A 24,387-nucleotide genomic window follows, 5' to 3' on the forward strand; every position below is an offset into this window, starting at 1 on the left:
CGGAATAAAAATAACCCATCTACTTGACAGCAACTAGAACGTAACAAACGAGGGGCTTTGTTTTGATCATTTGGCCTTTCCTCCTTCACCCTGCTTTTTTCTTTTCCTCACCTGATGTCTGGGGGTGCTTGGCAGCTACAGAGGGTGCTCTACGACCTTGGCATCCAGAGTTCTTGCTGGAGCGGAGCAGGGGGCTGCGGTGGGTTGTGTGGGAACACGGCTGCCCAGATGGTTCAAATCACAGCTGGGGGAGCCAGCTCTCCGGCCTCGGGAGCCCCCCTTCCCGGGTCAGCCCCACCAACCTCTGAGATGGTGGTTGAACCTCCAGACCTTCTGCCCGTGCTTTGCCGGACGTGTTTCCATACTGTACTGAGGGGTTTTCCTGCAGGCTTTATTTTTTTATCATTTTTTTTTTTTAGCAGAAGCAGCATTCTCTTTTTTTTTTTTTTAATTTTTGGTAACTTTTGTATTTTCTCCTTTATCCTATGGCTGTAAGTTGTTTGGGTGTTCCTCACTGGTGCGATGTGCCAGATGGTGCCTCGCTGTAAGGAGAGGGGCTGGGGTTTGGGATGAGTTTTCTTCTGACTTCTTGCATCAAACAATGGAACGGGGAGGGAAGTCAGCGCTGTGGAGCATTTTGCTCAGCTTATTTTTCAGATTCCCTCGTTGTTATTCACCTGACTGTTAGGACCGCGTGGAGGTCTGGGGGCGTGTGTGGAGGGTCCCCTTGGCCCCTGGGGAGCAGCTGGTGCTGGAGCCTGGTGCTGCTGCCACCTGAGGACTTCCCTGCCTCCCGCTTCCAAATTGGCTAATTAGCTCTTGGGGTTTGGGTGTGAACTGTGATTAGACCTTAAATGTATTTATGGAAATGAGAGGTGTTATTTAATGTGCTTGAGAAGGCTTAATTGAAAATCTTTCTCTTAAGGCAGTCTCTTTGAGTCCCTGTTCCTAATTGTGAAAATAAGGGGCTTCGCTGTGTCCGTTTGCTGCTATGAGCCTATTTCTGCTGATTACTCTTTTGGTTTTTCTAGAACTTTTGGTTTAATTACAAATCGTGATCAGACGTTGCCATTTAACACTTGACTTAACATTTGATCCGTTTTGTTTCATTGCTCTGGGCTTTAAATACCTTCCAGAGCAGTGGAGGGTGGCCTTGGGCTGCATGAGCTGGTGTGGGGCTGAAGCAGTTGGGTTGAGCTTTCTGTTGCAACTTAATGTATTATTTTAGCAAATTCTTTACTCTTCCTGTTAATATTAACTTAGATGAACGTAGCAGTGATGCTGAGAATCCCCTTGGAGCAGTTTGGAGACAAGAGGAGAGAAGAAATTGGGAGAAGTCACACAGTAACGGGGAGATGGTTTAAGAAACGGAGGTGCTGGAGCGGGTCAAGAGCAGGGCGACAAAGCTGGTGAGGGGTCTGGAGAATAAGTCTTATGAGGAGAGGCTGAGGGAGCTGGGGTTATTCAGCCTGGAGAAGAGGAGGCTGAGGGGAGACCTTATTGCTCTCTACAACTCCCTGAAAGGAGGGTGTAGAGAGGTGGGGGTCGGTCTCTTCTCTCAAGTCACAGGTGACAGGACAAGAGGAAATGGCCTCAAGTTGCGCCAGGGGAGGTTCAGGCTGGATATTAGGAACAATTTTTTCACTGAAAGGGTTCTCAGGCATTGGAATGGGCTGCCCAGGGAGGGGGTTGAGGCCCCATCCCTGGTGGTGGTCAAAAGACGGGTTGATGAAGTGCTGGGAGGTCTGGTTTAGTGATGATGCTCCTTGTTTGTTGTGTGGGTGTCTATTTTTGTCAGTGAGGTTGACAGTTGGACAAGATGATCTTTAAGGTCCCTTCCAACCTAGAAGATTCTGTGATTCTGTGAACCATCGTGAGGTTCCGGCTCCCACCGCTCTCCAGGACGAGCCACGTCCCAGGGACAGAGCTGGGGACACTGGCTGGGCTGGAACACACCCAGCAAAATGAGATTAGGGGACGGTTTTTCTTTTCCTGGAAGTGGCATTAGAAGGCTATTTGGCAGCGCTGAGAGCTGGAGCTGGTCGGAGGTTAATCTGTTTAACAGGATTTTTTTTTTTTTTTTTTGGTAATTTTAACTGCTTTCATCTTATTAAAGGAGTGTGAAAATAATGACAAATAGAATATCTCAGTCTGATAGTGGAGGTTTCGTAACACCATGAATTAACATATACTGTCCACAAGAACTGCAAAAAGTATTCAGAATCTTCCTCCCCTCCAAAGCACTTTTGCCTGCAGTGAGGCAGGACCTATTGCTCTGGTTTCTCTTGGGTGGGTTTAATTATATTTTTTTTCATTTTTTTTCCATTTTTTTGCTCTGATGTTTGCAATGGGATCTACTGATGTGACCAGACTGCTCTCCACACTGGGCTCCCTGGGCTGGGCTGTGCTGGGCTCTGCACCCAGGGACCACCACCGGCTGGTACCACCCACAGCTTCATCCACCCAATTTGGGCTGGTTTCTTTGAGATCTGGTGTTTCCGTGGTTCTATGATAATTCAGGCGTTGTTTCTGGACGGTGTGACTGTGTCCCAGTTACACACTGAGGGGTCCCCGTGTTTCCACAGGGTTTGTTCTGTTAAAAGCTGGAGGGTGAAGCAGTTCCTTGGTGGCAATAACTCTGCCTGGACCCACCTTCCTCTTGAGACAGGTTTGGGTGGAAATGATGGTTGGGGCACTGAGGAGGGAGGCAAGTCCTGCAGGGCTCGGTGAGCTGGGGCTGCACCACTGCTTGTGCACTACATCCTTGTGTGCTTCAGTGTGGGAACTCTCCCTTGGAATCTTGATCTTTGGGTCTCCAGAGAAAAGGATGTAGAATATAAAAATTCCAAAAAGCAGGGACAGAATTTTGCACTTCTGGATGGGAGCGAGATGAAGGTGGGCACATGGTGCTGCTGTGAAAGGCTTCAGGTTAATTTAACTGTGACGATGAATTCTGGTCAAGGTTTGTGATGGCTATTTTTATTATTAATATTTTTTCCCCCCTTAATCCTGGTAGAGCTGAGAGCATCTCTTATCAAAAAGCTTTCCTCCAGTCCTCGGGCACCTCGCCTGTTCTCCAGGACCTTACAAAGATGATGGAGAGCAGCTCAGCAATGACTTCCTCCAGTTCTGGGCTCCCCAGTTCCAGAAGGACAGGGAACTGCTGGAGATGGTACAGCAGAGGGCTACAGAGATGATGAGGGGCTTGGAACATGTCTCTGATGAGGAAAGGCTGAGGGACTGGGGTCTGGTTAGTCTGGAGAAGACCAAGGGGGGAACTGATCAACGCCTGGAAATACTTCAAGGGTGGGTGTCAGGGGGATGGGGCCAGGCTTTTTTCAGTGGTGCCCAGGGATAGGATAAGAGGCAATGGGCACAAACTGGAACAGAAGAAGTTCCAGCTAAACACGAGGAGGAACCACATCCCTGGGAGGGTGGCAGAGCCCTGGCAGAGGCTGCCCAGAGAGGTGGTGGAGTCTCCTTCTCTGGAGACATTCAAACCCCCCTGGACACATTCCTGTGGGACCTGCTCTGGGTGACCCTGCTCTGGCAGGGGGTTGGACTGGATGATCTCCAGAGGTCCCTGCCAACCCCACAGCATTCTGTGATTCTGTGAAAAGCTCTTCTGCAATATTCAGATTTTATTAAAAGTATTTGCCTGGTTGTTGGGTTTTTTTGTTCTTTTACTGAGACCAGCTAAATGACACCACATGGCTGCGCAAATTCTAATTTTATGTGGGAGCCTCTGATCGTATATAAATTCAAACTGAAGTAGAGAGGGATTTGAATCCAACATATGTGTCTCTCTCCTTCCTTTCTGCCCTTTAAATCTAAGCTTTCTTTTAGTTTCTAAAAATGTAGAAGGTATTGGAATGCTCATGGAAATATCTTTACTAATAATTTATTGGAGATTTTAATTGTAGCTCTGCCTGAATTTCCCTGCTTTACACACATTAGATGTAAATGTCGAGTGTTTCATGTGGTGCCTGGACCCTGGCACAACTTCTGCTGGGCAAGATCTTCTGACACTGGGACATCAAACTCGTTCATCAGTTCTGTCTCTTTGGCACATAATTTTGTAGACTTCTGTGAGGCCAAATATAAATTCTCCTTCGATGAAGTCCAGGCGATTTGTTGTGCTAAAATCTTTTCCTCAGTACATTTTGTACTGGACAGTTTTTTTGTGCAAGTGTTTTTTCCAGGTGAGGTAGATTTGCAAACATTATTGGCCATCAGAGATCAGTCCTTGACCTCTGGCTTCTCTGGGCAACTTTTTGACCATATTTTATTAGACTTAGAACGAGGGTATCTCTATTCCCACTCCTTCACATCTTAGGAAATTGGTGTTATGTGAGGAAAAAAATTACAAAAGTGAATGGTGTGCTCATCTCTGGAAAGAACGAGAGAGTTACTTAAAGGGAAGGTGTCAAGAGGATGGGGCCAGTCTTTTTTCAGTGACAGGACAAGAGGAAATGGGTACAAACTCGAACATAAGAAGTTCCACCTAAACATGAGCAGGAGCTTCTTGCCTGTAAGGGTGGCAGAGCCCTGGAAGAGGCTGCCCAGGGAGGTGGTGGAGTCTCCTTCTCTGGAGACATTCAAACCCCCCTGGACACGTTCCTGTGGGACCTGCTCTGGGTGGACCTGCTGTGGCCGGGGGTTGGACTGGATGATCTCCAGAGGTCCCTTCCAACCTCATACCATTCTGTGATTCTGTCTCTTGTGTGATACTTCTGTCTGTTCACTGGGGCAGGGTTGGAGCATGGAAGCCTTTCTGAAGGTCTGTCTCAACCTTTCTCTTGAGTGCCTGATATTCTTAAAAGATAAAATGAACTAGACTCTGATATTTGCCAGCATATTCTTTTTTCTCTCCTCACTTCTCTTCCGTGGGTTTGTAGCTCTGTACTGAAGAGCAGCTGGCTCTGGAGTACCTATTTTGATGCTCCACGAGGTTTCCCCATGAATCATGATCCCCTGTGCCTGGGGGTAAGACCGCTGCCACGCTGTGTTTTCTCGCCTAAAGGACATAAAAGCTGAGATTATGAATCCCAGTGAGTTCGCTGAAAGAAAAAAAAGTCCTCCGGGGGCTATTAAAAGTCACCACCTCTGGCTTGAGGAATTAATGAACTGCAAATTGCTGGAGGCTGGGAGAATGTCATTACATTTTCCTCACTGTAATACTGTTCCCCAGCAATCTGCTGCTGGGGGCAGTCAGAGAGTTACCGCAGGGGCTGAGATAAATATTTAATGTTACCTCCCATCACCTCTCCTTTGTTCTGAGCTATTCACCCCGTGTCTAATCCTGCAGAAAGAGAAGAGTCCCCGAAGGGTGCGGGCGGCTGCTGGAGGAGGGATGGAGGGAGGATGCCGACGGCAGCAGTAAGTGGCCTGCGAGGCTGTGTCAGGTGTGGGGAGAGCATCACCAGAGGCTGGTGTGTCAGCGTGACAGCGCGGGGTGAGGATGCAGTAACACCTCGTCCCCGACCCTCCTGCCTCCTGGTGTGGCTGTGTGAGGGGGGGGGTGCACTTGAGAATGACTTTTATTCCTTCCTTGTTCTCGACAGTGAGGTTTAAATAACACTTCTGGTCATTCTGTTTCATGCAGTTGAGGACGCATATGTTGGTGTTCTTGATCGCATTAATGGAGGGTTATTTAATGGTTGATTAATTGGGAGCTCGCTCGAAGTTGGAAATGTAGAGCAGATGGTTGTTATTTCTGAAGCAAAACAGAGTTGGTTCGGTTGGAAGCATCACCATGTTCTGTGCTGGGGATGAACAAGGGCCTGAGCGTCTTCGTCCTGCGCTGTGGTGTGGGGGGGGGATGCTGGGCAGAGCCCCCCTGAGCTGGCACAGCCTTGTCCCTGCCCGTGTCAGGGTCATCAGCCATTGGAATGGGCTGCCCAGGGAGGTGGTTGAGGCACCATCCCTGGAGGTGTTCAAAAGCCGGGTTGATGTAGTGCTGGGAGGTCTGGTTTAGTGATGATGCTCCTTGTTTGTTGTGTGGGTGTCTATTTTTGTCAGTGAGGTTGACGGTTGGACAAGATGATCTTTAAGGTCCCTTCCAACCTAGAAGATTCTGTGATTCTGTGATTCTGTACACACATGTTTGTGTCACATACTGGGAACGGCTTTTTGTCCACATGCAAAATGAAGTGAGTGAACATTGATTTCTGGAGCCATGTCCTTCTTCAAGGCTCTTTTTGATGCTTGATGGAGATGTCCTGTCCCCATCCAAGACATCTGTGGGTGAGGTGGCCATCACCTTGACAAGCTGGTCCTGCTTTCAGCTGGGACAGTTATTTTTCTTTCTAGGGGTGGCTGCTGTTCAGATTTGGTTTGAAAGGGATGTCAGCGATGCATATTGTGTTAGTTGTTGCTAAGTGATGTTTGTACTATTCAGGGACTTTCTTTCAGCTTCCCGGAGAAGCTGAGAAGGAGCATAGAATGAAAATGGAATGGCCAGTGGAATATGTGGGCATGTTTAGTTTGGAGAAGAGGAGGCTGAGGGGAGACCTCATTGCCCTCTACAACTACTTGAAAGGAGGTTGTAGAGAGGCAGGTGTTGGCCTCTTCTCCCAAAGGACGAACGACAAGACCAGAGGAAATGGTCTGAAGTTGGGGCAGGGGAGATTTAGATTAGATATTAGAAAGAACTACTTTCCTGAGAGAGTGGTCAGGCACTGGAACAGCCTGCCCAGGGAGGTGGTGGAGTCACCATCCCTGGAGGGATTTAAGAAACGTATAGACATGGCTCTTCAGGGCATGCTCTAGTGCCCAAGGTTATTGGTTTATGGTGAGGTGTTGAGTGTGGGGTTTAGTTGGTGGGTGCGGTGTTTTTGGTGGGCGTTTGGTGTGGTGTGCCTTGTATTTGGTTGTGTGGTTTTTTTTTTGGTTTTTGGTTTTTTTTTTGTGTTGTGTGGGGTTTTTTTGTTTTTTGGGTTTTTTTTTTGTGGTTGGACTCGATGATCTCAGAGGTCCCTTCCAACCACTAAGATTCTGTGATTCCCTCCCATAGATGTCACACTGGGTATAGAAACGGGGTTTGGCCGGGAGGGGGATTCTCAATCACTGCTCAGGACAGGCTGGGCAACTGATTCACCGGGTGGTGAGAGTGGCTTGTGTTGTATTACTTTAATAATGATGGTAAATATACAATATATTGATATATGTTTCTGTTGTTGTTCTATTAAACTGTCTTTACCTCCACCCATGAGGTTTTTTTCCCCTTCCCTTTCCCCTGTTCCCCCTGCAAGGGGGAGAAGCTCACGGTCCTGGCTGCCGGCCGGGGTTAAACCACGACACTGACGGGTGCTCCCCAGCTCTGCACAGTCTGCCCCTCGCCCTGTATAAAGGCATTCTGGCTGGGTCACTGGGTTTAATGGTTTCCCCTTAGGGCATGTTCCCCTGGTCCATCAGATCAGGGGGGTGCCCTCCAGGCTTCTGTGCTGGTGTTCTTGTGTCCCGGTGAGCGCGGTGGGGAGGTACCAGGTGAACACGGGGGGGGGGGGGCATGTTGTTAGTCTCCTTCTGTGACATTTTTATGGTATTCCTCAGCTCATTTTGCATTCCTGGCTCTTCGTTCTTTCCCTCCTAAACTTCCACCGCTGTCATAAAGCTTTGTAGGTCACCTGCCTTGGAAGAATATTTGCTCTACATATCATTTCTGTTTTGCTGAGAACTTTGACACGTTAATGAACACAAATGATAACTTTGCTGTTGAATGCTTTTCCAGAATTGACCTGCCCTCTCTCCCTCGTGCTCTTCAGAGCACACAGTGTCAGGAGTGTTTCTTCTCTTAATCCCATTACCTCAACCAAAGCTGTGCTGGCCCGACTGTTTGTGAGGCTGAATTTGAACCCGATCAAAGAATAGACCAATGTTAAAAATGAAGTGGTAAAACCCCCCCAAGCCTTGGGTCTGTTCCCTGCAGACATGCAGGGATGTTCCAGCAGCACCGATGCAGGGAAGGGCAGGTTTAACCAGTTCTGCTCTTGAAATGCTTAGGAACTAATTCCCCCTGCTTTGGAGTCATTACTTTCGTAGGAGCCAATGACCATAAACCTTATGACGAGAAAATGAAATTCTGCTCTCAAGTCCATCCTCCTTTTGATGCTTTGTACCAGCTTTTACTTTTTTTATTATTTGGTCTTAATTTATGGGATATTTTTGTTCATTTTTGCTTGTTCTTCCTTCATGGTCACCGTAACAAAGAGCAAATATATTTGGACGTTTGAAAATACAAGATGAAAAAAATCATAGAATCACAGAATAGTTCAGGATGGAAGGGACCTTAAAGACCATCCATTGCCAACCCTGTGCCCTGGGCAGGGACACCTCCCACCAGCCCAGCTTGCTCCAAGCCCCCTCCAACCTGGCCTTGAACCCCTCCAGGGATGGGGCAGCCACAGCTTCTCTGGGCAACCTGGGCCAGGCTCTCACCACCCTCACAGCAGAGAAGTTCTTCCCCACATCTCATCTCCATCTCCCCTCTTTCAGTGTCAAACCTTTCCCCCTTGTCCTATGGCTCCCCTCCCTGATCCAGAGTCCCTCCCCATCTCTCCTGGAGCCCCTTGAGGGACTGGAAGGGGCTCTAAGGTCTCCCCGGAGCCTTCTCTTCTCCAGGCTGAACCCCCCAACTCTCTCAGCCCCCCCTCCCAGCAGAGGGGCTCCAGCCCTCCCAGCATCTCCATGGCCTCCTCTGACTGTGCTCCAACAGGTCCATGTCCTTCTGCTGTTGGTGGCCCCAGAGCTGGAGGCAGCACTAGGGGAGGGTCTCCCCAGAGCAGAGCAGAGGGGCAGAATCCCCCCCCCCTTGCCCTGCTGGCCACGCTGCTGGGGATGCAGCCCAGGGTGTGGGGGGCTTTCTGGGCTGCCAGGTCACGTTGCTGGCTCATGTTGAGCTTCTCATCCACCAACACCCCCAGGTCCTTCTCCTCAGGGCTGCTCTCCAGCCATTCTCTGCCCAGCCTGGATTTGTGCTTGGGATTGCCATGACCCAGGTGCAGGACCTTGCACTTGGCCTGGTTGAACTTCCTGAGGGTGACACAGTCCCACCTCTCCAGCCTGTCCAGGTCCCTCTGGATGGCATCCCTTCCCTCCAGTGCGTTGACCGTGCCACACAGCTTGGTGTCAGCAAACATGCTAAGGGAGCATGTCCCACTGTCTGTGTCTCCGACAAAGATGTTGAACAGCACTGGTCCCAGTACTGACCCCTGAGGAACACCACTCATCACTGGTTTCCACTTGAACATTGAGCCGTTGACCGCAACCCTTTGAGTGTGGCCATCCAGGCAGTTCCTCATCCACCAAGTGGTCCATCCATCAAAACCAACTCTCTCTGATGCAGAGACCAGGATGTTGTGCAGGACAGTGTCAAATGCTTTGCATAAGTCCAGATCTCATACTTCTGAGTTCTTTTCAAGTCTAACACTGATGTTTGTTAAAACAGAGAGAAGTCTTTGCAGGAGGAACCGCGCGCTGGGGGGGGAGTGAGTTGCCCTGAAGGTCAGGATGCCAGCTCCAGCCTCTGTGCTGCTGGTTTTTGCTTTTTGAGCGTATAAGTGTGAAATTGCAACCTTTTACCACGTTGTTCCTTCATGGTTCCTTGATTTTTACTAAACACATTAAGCCACGCTGCTTTATTAATGCCTTGAGAGACCTCACATAATTAAGTGTTTTGTTACTTCGCACATAAATTTCAGTTCTTATTAATGAAAAAGTGAAGAATTACATTACGGAAACATTAATACAAAGCAACTGCTCTTTCATGTTTTGTAAAGGCGCGTTTCTCTCTCAGTGCGAGACAGATAATCTTTTCTTTAGGTATGAGGTTAATCCCTCAGGTTTTCTTTTCTTTTCTTTTTGGTTTTGCATTTAGCTGCAGTTATTCCGCAACCCCCACCACATATGGCATGTGCTGCTGCTGGTGGAATGGAAATGAGAAAAATAGACTGAAGTGCCTGTGAGACACTTTCTGTCCACCAAGGTTCATCTCTGGTGTACATTGATGTGCGTGGGCCTGTCTGGGTGGTGGGAGTGGTGGGAATCGGACCGTGCCCTATGGATTTGGGGGTCTCTGCTTGGGGCTGGTGGTGGCATGGATGTCTGAGAGTGTGTTGAGAAAGAAGCAGCAGTACTAGGGGGAGCTTTAGGATTCATCTGGGGAGTTGGTTTGGTGCAGGATGAATGAATGATGTATTTCAATAGGTCAGGAAATAGCTTTTTTTTTTTCCCTTTGAAACCAGATTCCTGGGATTTCTATGGTTGGGAAAGGTACGTGATACTCTGCATTGTCTGTGAGAATGCAGCTGCAGCAGAAACTGCCACCCTGCGAGACTGAGGAATGCAATAACAGAGAGCGTGTGGGCTGAGAGCAGTGCAGTGACAGGGCCCAGGGAATGCGGGGAAGGGGTTATTGCATTTAAATGTGAATCCTTGTGAAGACCCTGTGCCAGCTCTTCCTTCCACGACGACTCTGATGCATGCACTGATCCATCATGATCTTCACAGCAGCCTCACAGACCTGTGTCTCTTACAGCTCCATCCACTCACTGCGGGGCGGCGGGGGCTGGATGGAGGGTTCTCACCTCTGAAACTTGTTCTTCCAGGTCCCACTCTGCTGCTCACCAGCGACAACATCAAACAGCGACTGGGCTTCGCCGCGCTCGATAGGTACCTGCCCTCCTCATTGCTTACGAGAGAACGCAGAGAGGCACCCTGCTGGGCTGATAAATACCCAGCGTTTGGGAATAAAATCCTGTGTTTGAACATATTTTGTGCTTTCTCATCAAGGTGTTTGAGACACCAGTGTTTCAGAGTATTTGGTTCAAATGTGGGTGGGTTTGTTTTTTTTTTCCCATAGCTGCTTTTCTCACTTGTGAAACGTGGAAGGTGGGGTTGCTCCAAGGGGGTGTTGTGTACTCCTGCTTTGGGCTGCCATGGAAGACTTGCTGACGTTGAGCATTGCTGTGTCCTCTTTCCTCTGTGTATATGTCTAGTGGTATAAATAAGGGAGAAATAAAGAAAGCAGGAGCCTGGGAATGTGTTCAGATAAGGTTCCTAGAGTGGATAAGCAAGAGAACATCCAGTCTCCCCAATTCCAGAAGGACAGGGAACTGCTGGAGAGGGTACAGCAGAGGCTACAAAGATGATGAGGGGCCTGGAGCATCTCTCTGATGAGGAAAGGGACTCCAGTCTTTTTAGTCTGGAGAAGAGAAGGCTGATCAATGCCTATAAATACTTCAAGGGTGGGTGTCAGGAGGATGGGGCCAGGCTTTTTTCAGCAGTGCCCAGGGACAGGAAAAGAGGGAATGGGCACAAACTTGAATATAAGAAGTTCCATCTGAACATGAGGAGGAACTTCTTTGCTGTGAGGGTGGCAGAGCCCTGGCAGAGGCTGCCCAGGGAGGTGGTGGAGTCTCCTTCTCTGGAGATATTCAAACCCACCTGGACACGTTCCTGTGGGACCTGCTCTGGGTGACTCTGGCAGGGGGTTGGACTGGATGATCTCCAGAGGTCCCTTCCAACCCCATATCATTCTGTGATTCTATGAAGAGATGCGGGTCTCTGATACCCTTAAGACTTTGTGCTTGATGTGTAAGATTTCTCTCTATCATCAGGAGCTGTGATATAAAACCATTTGAATTTGGTTTTTTTTTCTTTTAATTTTAATTTTTTTTTTCCTTCTCTGTCCCCAGCACCCACGAGTACCGACTAACCAGCTGGCTGGGCCAGCAGGAGGACATCCACCGCATCGTGCTGTACCAGGCAGACAGCACCCTCACCCCCTGGACCCAGCGCTGCATCCGGCAGGCGGACTGCATCCTCATCGTGGGGCTGGGGGAGCAGGAGCCCACCGTTGGGGAGGTGGGGACATGGCTCCTTCCTGCGCTGCCAGCGTTAACCATGTGCATCTAAGAAGGTTCTTTCACACTCATGAATTTTCCTGGGTTTAATACCCAGGGAAGCATCAGTAATGAAATATTCCTGAGAAAAGCGTATTATAAATAGAAAAAGAATTGAATGAGGATCCTCTGAAGTGGCAAGTTTTATATAGAAGTATTTCCAGCTAAGTTCTTTTCCTCTAAAAAGTCATTCTGGCCAATGGTAAATCAAAAGCCAAATCACTTTGAAGCTTTGCCTTTCTGTCCAGAATTTCTTTGCAGGATGTCCAGATAGAGAGAGAATTTCTTTACTGCCTGGATGAAATTCATGGTGTGTGACTAGGAAAAAATAGATATAAATTATATTTTATGAATAATTTAGTATGTTTTATTACAGATTGTAAGCTGTATTTTTTTTCCCCCTTACTATCTATTTTTATTTTTGATCTTTCATTACCAAAATTGTTTGACCAGGCAGATAAAATCTGCAAGAAATTTAAAAAGGAGGTCACCGGTGGGTTTTTTAGGATTGCGCAGCGCTGAGTCTGACCCCCCAAGAGCCTGGGACTGGCACCATCTGCAGCGTTCCTGTGTGTCACTTTGTGTTGGTTCCTCATGACTGTCTGTGGGAGGCAGGAAGCACAGTAAAAGCCAGTCTCCATCAGTTGCCTAAATCAACCAAAAAAAATAAAAATAAGGAATGCAAGGAGGAAAAAAGGGTCTGATTGGAAGTGAAAGAACAAAACATGCTGAACATTTGTAGGCTGAAGTATTGGCTTGGGCAGCGATCTCATTCTGCATGAACAGCGTGTGTCTGTGCTGTGCATTTAATGGTCTGTGGTTTAGGTAAAAAGCATTCATTTTTAAGTAGTGGGGTTTGAATTCCTTGTCTGATTTTGGAGTTCTGGATGCTATGGAAGCCCACAGCTAACAGAGCAGTTGTCTAAAGCAATCTTGTTTGAGGGTCCTTAGTGTGTCTGGAGATTCAGATGGGATAGGGGTCAGATGTATAGATGTGTGTGTGTGTATATTTATATATCTGTATTTCACAATACATATTTCTGTTAAACTGCTACTGTAGCAGTAAATACCTGACACCCCTATTCCTTTGGTCTGTGCTGCAGCTGGAGAGGATGCTGGAGAACACAGCGGTCCGAGCCCAGAAGCAGCTTATCCTGCTCCATAAGGAGGATGGGCCTCTCCCTTCCCGAACCGTGGAATGGCTCAACATGCGGAGCTGGTGTTCTGCCCATCTTCACCTCCGCTGCCCCCGCAGAGTCTTCTCCAAAAGAAGCCTGCCCAAGCTGGTAAGAGAGTCCTGCTTGGGTGGCTGGTCCCTTTGCTGTACTTTACTTGTAATCCACGTATCAAGGGAAGTCTGACATGATGGTGCTACATGATATTCTGATGTGGAACTGACTGTGACACAGGTAGTGTTCTCTTTAAATTGTTTGACTTCACCTTACTCTAGGAAACAGAGGGATAAGGGGCTTATGTCTCTTTATGGATCATAAAATTACAGAATCACAGAATGGTTTGGGTTGGAAGTTGGAAGAAAAGCCCATCCAGTCCCATCCCCTGCCTGGGCAGGGACACCTCCCTCCAGACCATGTTGCTCCAAGCCCCCTCCAACCTGGCCTTGAACCCCTGTAGGGATGGGGCAGCCACAGCTTCTCTGGGCAACCTGGGCCCTGGCCAGGTCTCACCATCCTCCCAGGAAAGAATTTCTTCCCCAGATCTCATCTCAATCCCTCCTCTTTCAGTTTGAAACCATCAGCCCTCGTCCTATGGCCCCCCTCCCTGATCCAGAGTCCCTCCCCATCTCTCTTGTAGGCTCCCATCAGGTATTGGAAGGCTGTTATAAGGTCTCCCCGGAGCCTTCTCTTCTCCAGGCTGAACCCCCCAACTCTCTCAGCCTGTCCTCCCAGCAGAGGGGCTCCAACCCTCCCAGCATCTCCGTGGCCTCCTCTGGCCCTGCTCCAACAGCTCCATGTCCTTCCTGCACTGAGGACTCCAGAGCTGGACACAGCATATGTGCATGGCTGACGACAGGAAAGACCACCTCAGGGTCATGTTGATAGGTGTCTGTAGGGAGCAGAGGCCTCCTCATTGGGAGTGTCCCCATCCTTGCGAGAACCATGCTAAAGGTGGTGCAGAGGCAGACTTGGGCTGCTTCCCAGTAACTTCAGATCCTTGTCAGGAAAGAAGAATAGCTCCAGAGAAAATACTGTACTATGATGAAATTCTCCCGGCTACTATAAAAGTATGAGGGACTGGTGAGACCTCACCTGGAGTATTGTGTGCAGGTCTGGAGCCCTCAGTACAGGAAAGATAGGGACCTGATGGAATGGGTCCAGAGGAGCCACTAAATGAGCCACTCCACTAAAATGATCAGGGCGTTGGAGCCCCTCTGCTACGAGGACAGGCTGAGGGAACTGGGGTTGTTCAGCCTGGAGAAGAGGAGGCTCTGGGGAGACCTAATAGCAGCCTTCCAGTACCTGAGGGGAGCTACAGGAAGGCTGGGGGGAGACTGTTTAGAAAGGCCTGCAGTGACAGGACGAGGGGCAATGGCTTCAAGCTGGAGGGGAGCAGATTTAGATTGGAGATTAGGAACAAGTTCTTCACTGTGAGGGTGGTGGAGCACTGGAAGAGGTTGCCCAGGGAGGTGGTTGAGGCCCCATCCCTGGAGATATTCAAGGTGGGGCTCGATGAGGCCCTGGGCAACCTGGTCTAGTTGGGAGTGTCCCTGCTGACTGCGGGGGGGTTGGACTAGATGGCCTTTGGAGGTCCCTTCCAGCCTGGGCAATTCTATGACTCTATGATCATTCTATGATTCTATGGTCACTGGGACTGTTTGGATGGTTCATTAACCCTCCTTCCCTTTGACAAGCAGCCATCAGATTTTTAGCAGTGTGTTGTTGGGGTAGGGTAGACTCTGCCCCAGCTTTAGAAGTGACCAACTTCTGCCTCCCTTCTGCAGATCGAGATGTACGAACGCGTCTTCCAGAAGGCCCCGGACCGTCACTCCGACTTTTCTCGCCTGGCCCGTGTCCTGACTGGGAACGCCATCGCGCTGGTGCTGGGGGGCGGAGGAGCCAGGTAGGTGGCCTGTCCTCTGCCAGGTCCTGGGGCACCACGGTCACTTCAGCTTCTATAGCCCAAGCGCTGTAAAGCCAGCGCCCTTCTGTGAGCAGCGTTTTGGGGGAGATGCTGAGGAGTTGCTTTTATTTTTACACAAACTTAACCCACTGTGCGGGTTTGTGCTTGGGTTTCTGCAGAGGGAACACGAGTGTCTGTGACCTCTTGAGACATCTCATCAGTTGAGCTTAATACCAGGAGGTGACCAAGGCACTAAATGTGACTCTTCTTTCTTCTGTTGGCCAACACTATGGATTGTTTTTGGGTTTTTTTTTTCCCCCTATGGATTTTTATATTAGAAAATGGCTCACGATATTTCAAAGGCCCCCAAAGCTCTTCAAAGTTTGAGCAGCAAGAATTATGTCCCCTAATGGGACAATGTTCTCTTCTTCATAATGACCCAAACCCCCAGGTTCCCACACACCTCTGGCAGCCTCACTGTTCAGAAGGATTGTATTTTTGCCGACGTGGGGGCAAGGTGTGTGCTGAACACTCGCTTAGAATTCCATCTGAATTCCTAGTGAGCTTTGGAAATAAATTATTACTGACGTTTTTCTTTGGAAACCCTTTTTACTTTGAGAGTTTTTTGTTGAGACAGACACAGAATTTAGTAGCCCTTTGTTTCAAGAGAGCGCCGTCTCCGTTGTCTTCATCACCGTGTGCTTGAAGCCCTTCTTTAAAACGGTGCTTTGAAATACCACTCTCAAAAATAAAATATATCATTTGCACATCGTCTGTCTGTTTAAATCCAGGGAAATATCACAGTTTTGTCTTTGGGCCAGTGGGTGTATTCGTTAGGGGAAAGGCCAGAGCTGGGGCCAGTGTGTGCTTTGGGGGGTGTATTCGTTAGGGGAAAGGCCAGAGCTCCTTTGTGTCAGCTTGTTGTGATTAGTCCCTTGAGGCTGAGACAGGCAGCGCCGCGGCTCTTCCCTGAGTGTCTGCGAAGGTGCCGTTATCCCGCTGGCTCCACAGAGTCCTCACCTGGGATGGTCTCAGGATTTCAGTTCTGAGAGAAGCACTGTCCTGTGGAGACGCACAGTAAAGCAGAGGAGGGAAACTTCTACTTAATTGGGGGATCTCGAAAGGCTTCTGTCGAATTCAAAGCGGGTGGGATTTTTGTTCGCAGCGATCTGGTGTCTCTGTCTCTGCTACAGCCTGTGTCATGATAAAATATGTGCACTTCGATATTTCTGGCAGCACATTTTGCTCATTCTCTTCCTTTCGTCCTTCTGTAAACACTGCTGTAATTTTTGCCAAACTATTTATTTTATTTTATTTTTTTTTATTCTCCTACTTAATTTGCAAGCTACCGCCTGCTGGTTTTCAGGAGCAGAGGTAAGAGAGAGCAGGATTATTGAGCCTCTTTGTTGGTCCCGTGTCCTCCTCCGCAGCTCTGAACCATGGCACGGCCTCTCTGCTGGCCTCAGGTTTTCTGTCACCGCCCGCTCAGCGATGTCACCTCGTCCCATCAGCCATTAATTTGCTCATTCCTGCTTCTACGCAATATGGAGGACTTTAAGATGATTAAATGGCAGAACAGACAAATACAATAATTTCTTCTTTCTCTGAAACCCTATTCATGTCATGGGCTAAAATGCTTTTTCTGGGGGTTCAGGCTGGCACGTGGATGGTGTGAGCCTTGTGTTTTCAAGGGAGAGGTACAGACTGGTGTTTCTGTAGTTGAATTGTCTTCTAAATTGTGTTTAGATGAAAGGTTTGGATTTCTTAAAACTTCGTTTTCTAAGTGAGACTATAATTAAGACTCTGGGGAAAGGATGAGGTTACTCTGGACTGTGTAAACATCTGCCTTGGGAAGGTTCACGGGTCCAAGTGAGTTCTGAGGTCCCCGTCCCTACCAAGAGGGGAACTTCCAGGGATTATGCACTGGGTGCTTAAAGTCATCCTGTGATTAAAGTCCATTCCAGCTAAAAACATTCTGACGGGTCAGGGACACTTGATCATTAGTGCAGCCTTTGGATAACACACTAAAAACCTCCCACCATGTTGGAGCAGCGTGAATCACCCCCGTCACAACCCGGAGCAAGCCCATAGTTACAGGGTGCTGGCGGTTATTTCTGTTAAAGGCATTGTCTTCTGTGACTCCAGTAATATCAATTATTTAGTTGTTATTTTGGGGGTGTTTTTCTGGCTTCCCAATGACAGTCGGTTTGGGCGGTTTTACCAGAGCAGCTTCCTAGTAATTATCTTTGTGGTTTGTCATGACAAAAAGCTCAGAGGAACTAAAGGTTTTACTTCTCTTGCGAGTACAAAAATACAACAAATTGAAGTGATACGGTTCTAAAATTATAGTGGTTTGCTTTTGTTAAGTGCTTACTTAATTTCAGTCAGAAACATTGTGGAGTTTGAGGGAAGGAAAGAGGATTTGCGTTTAGAGAAATAATACCTTTGAAATGCAGTTGCAAACATAATGACACACCAAATCCTGCAACAAAGGCAGAAACCCTCCCATAAATCGTTCCCATGACCTTTAGCCATCCCACGTACAGCCCACCCTTCGATCGCTGTCTTAGCAAAGCTGTTGGAAAACTAAAATTTATGGGGAGTAAATAATTAACACGGAAGTATCCGGGAATCCCTAGGGCTTTGGGGAAAAAGCGAGTTGTGCTCTTTAAGAAGACCGACTTCACCGAAACTGTGATGACAGGCTTTGTTGTTGATTGGAATGGCATTGTTCTAGGAGTGAGTCTGGTCCAACGTTATGCCTCTTCCACAAAGGCACAATGGGGAAACATGAAGCAGTCGACTGGTTCCCACTTTGTCATTTTGACAGGAACTTGCATTGGCAGTAACACGTGGGATACAAATACGTGATGCCTGTAAGATATGCGTATTGAGAAGGAAAGAGCTATTGTTAAAAGAAGTTACTTGGCCTTTTTTGAGTGCGCTGTTGTTGTGGTTTCGACCTCATCACTCTCTACAACGACTTGAAAGGACACTGTAGAGAGGTTGGTGCTGGTCTCTTCTCACAGGTAATTAATGACAGAACGAGAGGGAACGGCTTCAAGTTCCAACAGGGTTGGTTTAGCCTGAACATTAGGAAAGCATTTTTCCCAGAAAGAGTGGTCGGGCATTGGAATAGGCTGCCCAGGGAGGGGGTTGAGTCACCATCCCTGGATGTGTTTAAGAGCCATCTAGATGTGGTGTTGGGGGATATGGTGATATGGTGATGATCCCAAGGGTCTCTTCCAACCTGAATGATTCTATGATTCTAAATTTACCAAAATCAGATGGCCATCAGAAGATGGCCCTTCCTCCCCCTCGGTGTCCTGCCCCGTCCGTGTGACGTGGTGCACAAGGCTCCACAGCACACCATGCCTTCCCCTTCTCCCCACCACCCTGTCCTTCAGGCAGAGCTTTTAAGCCTTCCCTGAGGAGCTGCTGTCAAAGGGTATTTGTCGATCGGGGCATCTTTTTCTTTTCTCTTTTTCCCATTTAGTTTTCTCCTCAAACCTATTTCATCTCAGCTCTCGATATGTCAAGTAGGTTTTTTTCCCCCCAGCGCTTTCCTGCTGACTCTGGGGATTCGACTCAGACTCAGGCCTTTTCATTTTGGGCAGTTGGCCTGTTTCATCAACCTGTTCTTTCTGCTTTTTCTTCTTTATTTTAAGTTCTGGCCCTCTGAAAAAGGGAGGACAAAAGCAGAAGCAAGGTATGCCTTCCTTGTTATGGAGATACTTGTGTCTGGTGAGCCCACTCATTGCCTCTTCTGTCTGTCCATGCTCCTGAAGCCCATGCCCCGTGCAGGGTGTTGACACACCATGCTTTTAGAGAAGACCTTGGAAAACCAAGGATGCAGGTCTATCCACCACCCCATCGCCTGCTGACAACTGGGGTCTCTGTGCTCCTCAAAGCCTAGCTTCGTCTTCTGTGTGATGGCTTTACCCAACGATGAAAGGACTAGAAGATTGTCCAAGAGGCAGACCTCGTAGTTGTTCTGCTCTCAGAGATCTCATTTGCCTTCTGCACCCCCAGTGTTTGACTCCAAGGCCCATAATTCCATGAAGAATAGAACAAGGAGGCTTTACTCTCGCTGCGTCCATTATGTTTGGCTGCGACTCTGATTTATTGAGGCAAATCTGAGTAAAAAGCTGTTTATCAGCCTTGCTTTCCTTCTCTGCCACCGGAGACTGGTCCCTTGGCACTGCTGTCCATCCAGAGGGCACAAAGACAGAGTTGGTATGTGCTTTGTCTGCACTGGGACAAAGACTTGCAGCTTATGAGTAATTCCTGGCACAGTCGGGTTGGGAAGAACCGCATTGTCCCATTGGAAGGAGCCAAGGACGTACAGCTCCGGTTGTCCTATGTACGTGGGTCACACAAGGAGAAGGCAGGTCATGCCCACACCTGGCTGGGGATGTGGTGGGAGTGTATGTCCATCTCCCAGGGCAGGTAGAAGCAACTCTTAGTTGAAGGCTGGGTCCAACGTGGCACCACGTCGAGAGGTTTCCCAGCTGTCACCGTGCCCCTTTGTGCATCTGAGCAATCGTGGTGGAGAAGGGTTGATGGAAAGCTCCCAACATAACGTAAAGGAAAAACTTGAAACAGTCATTCTGAGAACTTTAGAAGATAGTATTACTTTGCTGAATGTGAGTTTGGCAGGAGGTGAGGAGCCCTTGCGTGTGAACAAACCCTGTAGTGCCTCCCCTGCTCCGTCTTGATTAAAAAGGAATTAAATTTGAATATTGATGACCTGCCCTATCCATGTAAAACACTTCAAAGGGAGTAAATGTGTAAGATACTATATTCCTGCTGTAGTGTCTTTGCACGCTGCTCTCCTCTGGGACAGAGCCTTCTGGGGAGCTCCTGGCTGCTATTAGCAGAGGAAGGGACATGTTGCTGATGCTCCATGGCCTGTAACGCAGTACTTTAATTACAGGCTGAGCAATTAAGCGGTACCAGAGTTGGCATGAGTGCAGAGGCTGAATTTGCAGTATGCTGATGTGAAAAGTCAGAAATTGTTAATAAAGATAGGGGTATGTTTTGGGGTTTGTTTTGTTTGTCGGTCTCATTTGTTATTCTGACTTGGAGAGGAGCATTAAAATGTACAAAAACCTTGTGGTCTCATCCTGGGTGAGGGCAGGCTGGTTCTTAATTCTGTCTTTTTCCCATGATAATTGAGGACAGGAGGCGTTTTGTGGTTACCCTGTTATTTGGTTGCTTGATGCTTCCTACTTAATTGGATTTTGCCATCTTAACTCTGAGAAACTTTCTCTTCTTCATTGCGTGATGCGGATCGTTGGTGTTTGGCAAGAGGACACACTGCAGGCAACAGGAATTCTGCTTTCACCTCCAGTGAAACTCTCATCAGCTTTTTTCTGAGAGAAGCTATGAAATCATTGTTTTCTTTCCCTCGCTTGAACTGGCTAAGGAAGAGCTGCCAAAATTAATGAACATGCAAATGTTGAGCAGCATAATGTGGTAACGCAGCAGCTGGACTCACTGGGGCAATGTGCTGCGAGGAAGGGATGTTAGAAATAAAACCTCTTCTTTCTTGGTGCTGCTGTTGGCTCTACCAAAGACCAAGGTCAAACAGCACCACAGGAGGATCTGGTTTCCAGCTCTGCTGCCCTGGAGAGGAGCACTGGGAGCTGGAGCTGCACCAGTTATCCAGCCACTAAGGTCCCTTCTGGAGTGTCATCTTTTGCCCCACCATCCACAAAAGCAGAGAGAAGCATGTCTGTTCCCTGAAAATAGGCAAGACTGCCCAGAAAACATCTAAGCTTAGAGAGGGTGTAATAAAAGTGGAGTCTCCTGGCTGAGGACAAGGGTTTTGGTGCCATGGGGTGCAGTAGGGGCTGGAGCTGACATCTCATACCCATACAATGTGTGTTCTGAGGAATAAAAAGCTGGAATTTGAGGCGGGACCAATGTTCTGATGGCCAAGTGCTGTCCTCAGGATGGGCAGTTTGCTCGTGGGATGCAGGCGATGCGCTTTCCGTGCCACAGTTCCCTTCCTGCGGCACAGGCGATGGCAGCCCCGTGGTTATGAAACCCTGATGCTCAATCTTGGGCAATAACACAATCTCCTGGGGACACTGCGTGAAGTTTTATGGTGCAGGTGCTTCGGATTCAGTTCCAGCAGTTAAGGAAGATTAATTCTTATTCCTCTGCTAAGACGGATAACTATCAACATGGGGCTTTTTACTCCTATCAGTGGGAGAGGTGTGTGTGGACGTTGTCTTAAAACTACCCCTGAGGAGCTGCAGCCCTTCAAATGGAGGTGGAGGGCTCGTAAGATCAATTACTGAGCCTCAAATACAGGGCAGGAACTGGAAGCATGAGGAAAGTTGCTTTTTTAAGCTATCGAATTTGACCACAAGCCCCTAGATGATGCACTGTTGCAAGAATGTGGGGGGAGAGTGAGGGAATTTGGTGCCTGAATTCAGAAGGTGCCTCCAGAGATGTGCACTCAAGATCTTCCTGTAAAGAACACAGAGCAGTGTTTCTCCCAGTGGGATCCTAAACATACTCAATATAGAGATCACAGAAGGGATGAAAGAAAATCCCATGGGAATTTCCCAGGCTCTTGATGTTCCTCACATAAGTTGGAACACAGTAAATGTTTTTCAGCTCCTTTACTGGGTTCAGAATTTTACATAGACTGAGACCGCTGGGGGCACCCCGAGGTGTGGGGACAGGGATCTACGGAGCCAAACGTGCTGGTGTTACCAGTTCCTTGTGCTGGAGAGGAAAAAGTGCTACTTGTCTTGAAAACTTGCTTAATTATGTCGTCTTCATGCTTCCATTCCTGTATAAATTGTATATAATCTATTTACCAGGCCATGTCTCTTAGTCTGTAAGTCTCCCTTTTCCCTTTCTGCCACATCCCAGCCCAAATATTAGCCGGTCTCTTTGCAGCCTTTTCCTTCCAGTCTCATTCCTTCTCGTTTTCTTTACATCAGCCCTTTTCTTCCTTTCCCAGTCTTTGCTTTCAAGTTCTCTCTCAAAGGACCCATTGCAAAAAAGGTGGTTTGCCAACTGCTTCTGCTGTACCAGGCAGGGTCCTTATTTGTCAACAGAAATGCCCTTGGCTTTGAAATAATTCTTGGATTCTGCAGTGAGTTTCAGTATCACACTGTGTTCCGCAAATAGATTATTGATAGCAAGGTTTAAGGTTGCTCTCAGTGGTTTGTACTGGGGTACAGGTCCGTTTGTTATCTCTATCTCACAGTGCTTAAAATTCACAGTAGAGAGAGGGATGACGGCTTGAAAAATGTGTAAAAATTAGATTCTGCTTCTTTGAAGTACTCAAAAACCACCGTCTGATAAAACAATTGTTCTGAAGAAAATTTTGAAACAAAATTCTTGCTAAAACCATTGTTCATCCTTCTTACCTAGGCCAGGATAGTTCTGAAGGAGCAATACCAGCCTCTCTGGGCTGTCGTGGTGTCCTGAGTTACTGCAGCTCTTTGGGGTCAGCTCTCAGACACCAGGGATGGGCAGTCAGGGGTTCACTTTGCTGCTCTTCAGCTCCTCACACTGTGTGGGCTTGAGGAAATGGCTTAAACGTGTATAACTTGTATTCTCCTTTTGTAAAACGAGGTGTTTCCCATCTCAGCTTTGGCATCAGTGCAGGTCACCCTTTATAAAATGCTCCGAAGCGCTTACATAGAAGTGAGGAATAAACCATTACCACTGAGAATTGTTTGGGGTTTTAGGAGGGTGGTGTTCCATTGAAATGTATATGGATTTGTGCTTTGGTCTCATGGGTTGGATGGTTGATTGAAAGTGACATGGTTTAGTGATGTTTTTTTAACTTTGTAAAAAGAGGTGTTTCCCATCTCAGCTTTGGCATCAGTGCAGGTCACCCTTTATAAAATGCTCCGAAGCGCTTACATAGAAGTGAGGAATAAACCATTACCACTGAGAATTGTTTGGGGTTTTAGGAGGGTGGTGTTCCATTGAAATGTATATGGATTTGTGCTTTGGTCTCATGGGTTGGATGGTTGATTGAAAGTGACATGGTTTAGTGATGTTTTTTTAACCACCTTAGGTTGGTGGTTGGACTAGATGATCTTAAAGGTCCCTTCAACCTAGACAATTCTATAATCCATCCCAATCATTATGATAAAATGAACTCTTTATTCCAGCACGTGGTGGCTGAGAAATAACCAAGCCGCTGGTAACCCTGTTTGTGTTGTCCAGGTGTAGTGCCAAGACATGGTCAACGTGTTTGCGGGGGCTACTGAGCTTCGAGAGTATCCTTGCCTGTTCTGGGTAGCAAAGAGCCCACACAAGCAAAGCCTGTAGTCCCTGGCCAGTTCTGGGCAGGGATGTCTTCTGTGTCTTCTCTGGTATCTTCTCGGGAGCGCAGAGGTGCTGGAGGAGAGGGGCTCTGATGGAAACCAACAGGTCCCTGAGGCACTGCCTCGGAAATGGAGTCTGTAGGATGTGCCAGGTCCTACTGGGCTAACAGGGGAGATGTTTGTTTTCCTGGCATCCTGGAAAGGTTAATGGCTAGACGTGGAGATCTTGGAGAGGTGATGTGGGTCCAGCACTGTCCTCGGGCAGCCTTGGTGGTGTGGAGAGCGGTGCTCAGCGGTGCTGGGCTCTGCTTGGGTTTGGACAAGACACCCGTGTCCAGCGGTGCTGTACGGGGCCAGTCAGGCACAGATTGGCTCCTTCTGCACTCACTTCACACTATTTCCTAAACTCTACTTAGGCAAGAGAAGAGTGAGGAATTTTTGCAATTCCTGTTTTGTCTCTTTCTCTCTCCCAATGCAGTCAGGCAGCATCCATGAAACTTGTGTTTCATAGAATGATGGAACCATCCAGGTTGGAAAAGACCCTCGGGATCGTCGAGTCCAACCATCTACCCTACTCTACAGAGTTCTGCCCTACACCATATCCCCCAACACCACATCTAAATGACTCTTAAACTCATCCAAGGATGGTGACTCAACCACCTCCCTGGGCAGCCTATTCCAGTGTCTGACCACTCTTTCTGTGAAGAACTTTTTTCATTTCCAATTGCTTGCTCAAGATACTGAGGTGGCGTGTGAGGACTCTGCTCTCCTTTCCTATAGCAAGACAGGTCTTGAAGGATATGCACAGCTAAAAGGATCACATCCTTCATCCTGATATTGCTGTAAAAGGTGTCAGGAAATGGAACTGAAATATGAAAGGAACTTGAAAAATGCTTCTTGCCTTTTTTTAAACGGAAGAATGAAACTTTACCATCCAGCATCTGCAGTCAGTAACGGCTGATGAAGCAAGATTTCTTTTCAAAATGATACAAAAGACACTGAATCTACTTTGTCATGAAAAAAAACAACCCTTGAATACTTGAAATCTCCTCCCTCCAATTCCCTTTCTTCAAAGTAATTCCTTTGCCTCGAGCCAAATC

At 47.9% G+C, this 24,387-nt stretch overlaps 1 protein-coding gene across 2 annotated transcripts in view; it reads left to right on the plus strand.

Annotated features, from left to right (window-relative positions):
- PNPLA7 (patatin like phospholipase domain containing 7) overlaps positions 1–24,387 on the plus strand; it is a 151,455-nt gene that overhangs the window by 80,375 nt on the left and 46,693 nt on the right. For both annotated transcript variants that reach the window (XM_014952362.1, XM_014952363.1), the window contains 4 exons: positions 10,608–10,671; positions 11,697–11,865; positions 13,007–13,189; positions 14,863–14,981. In XM_014952362.1, coding sequence (XP_014807848.1) covers positions 10,608–10,671; positions 11,697–11,865; positions 13,007–13,189; positions 14,863–14,981 — 535 coding nt within the window. The remainder of the gene's footprint in view (positions 1–10,607; positions 10,672–11,696; positions 11,866–13,006; positions 13,190–14,862; positions 14,982–24,387) is intronic.

The sequence above is a fragment of the Calidris pugnax genome, unplaced genomic scaffold (assembly GCF_001431845.1).
Source record: "Calidris pugnax isolate Ruff unplaced genomic scaffold, ASM143184v1 scaffold135, whole genome shotgun sequence".
Taxonomy (NCBI): domain Eukaryota; kingdom Metazoa; phylum Chordata; class Aves; order Charadriiformes; family Scolopacidae; genus Calidris; species Calidris pugnax.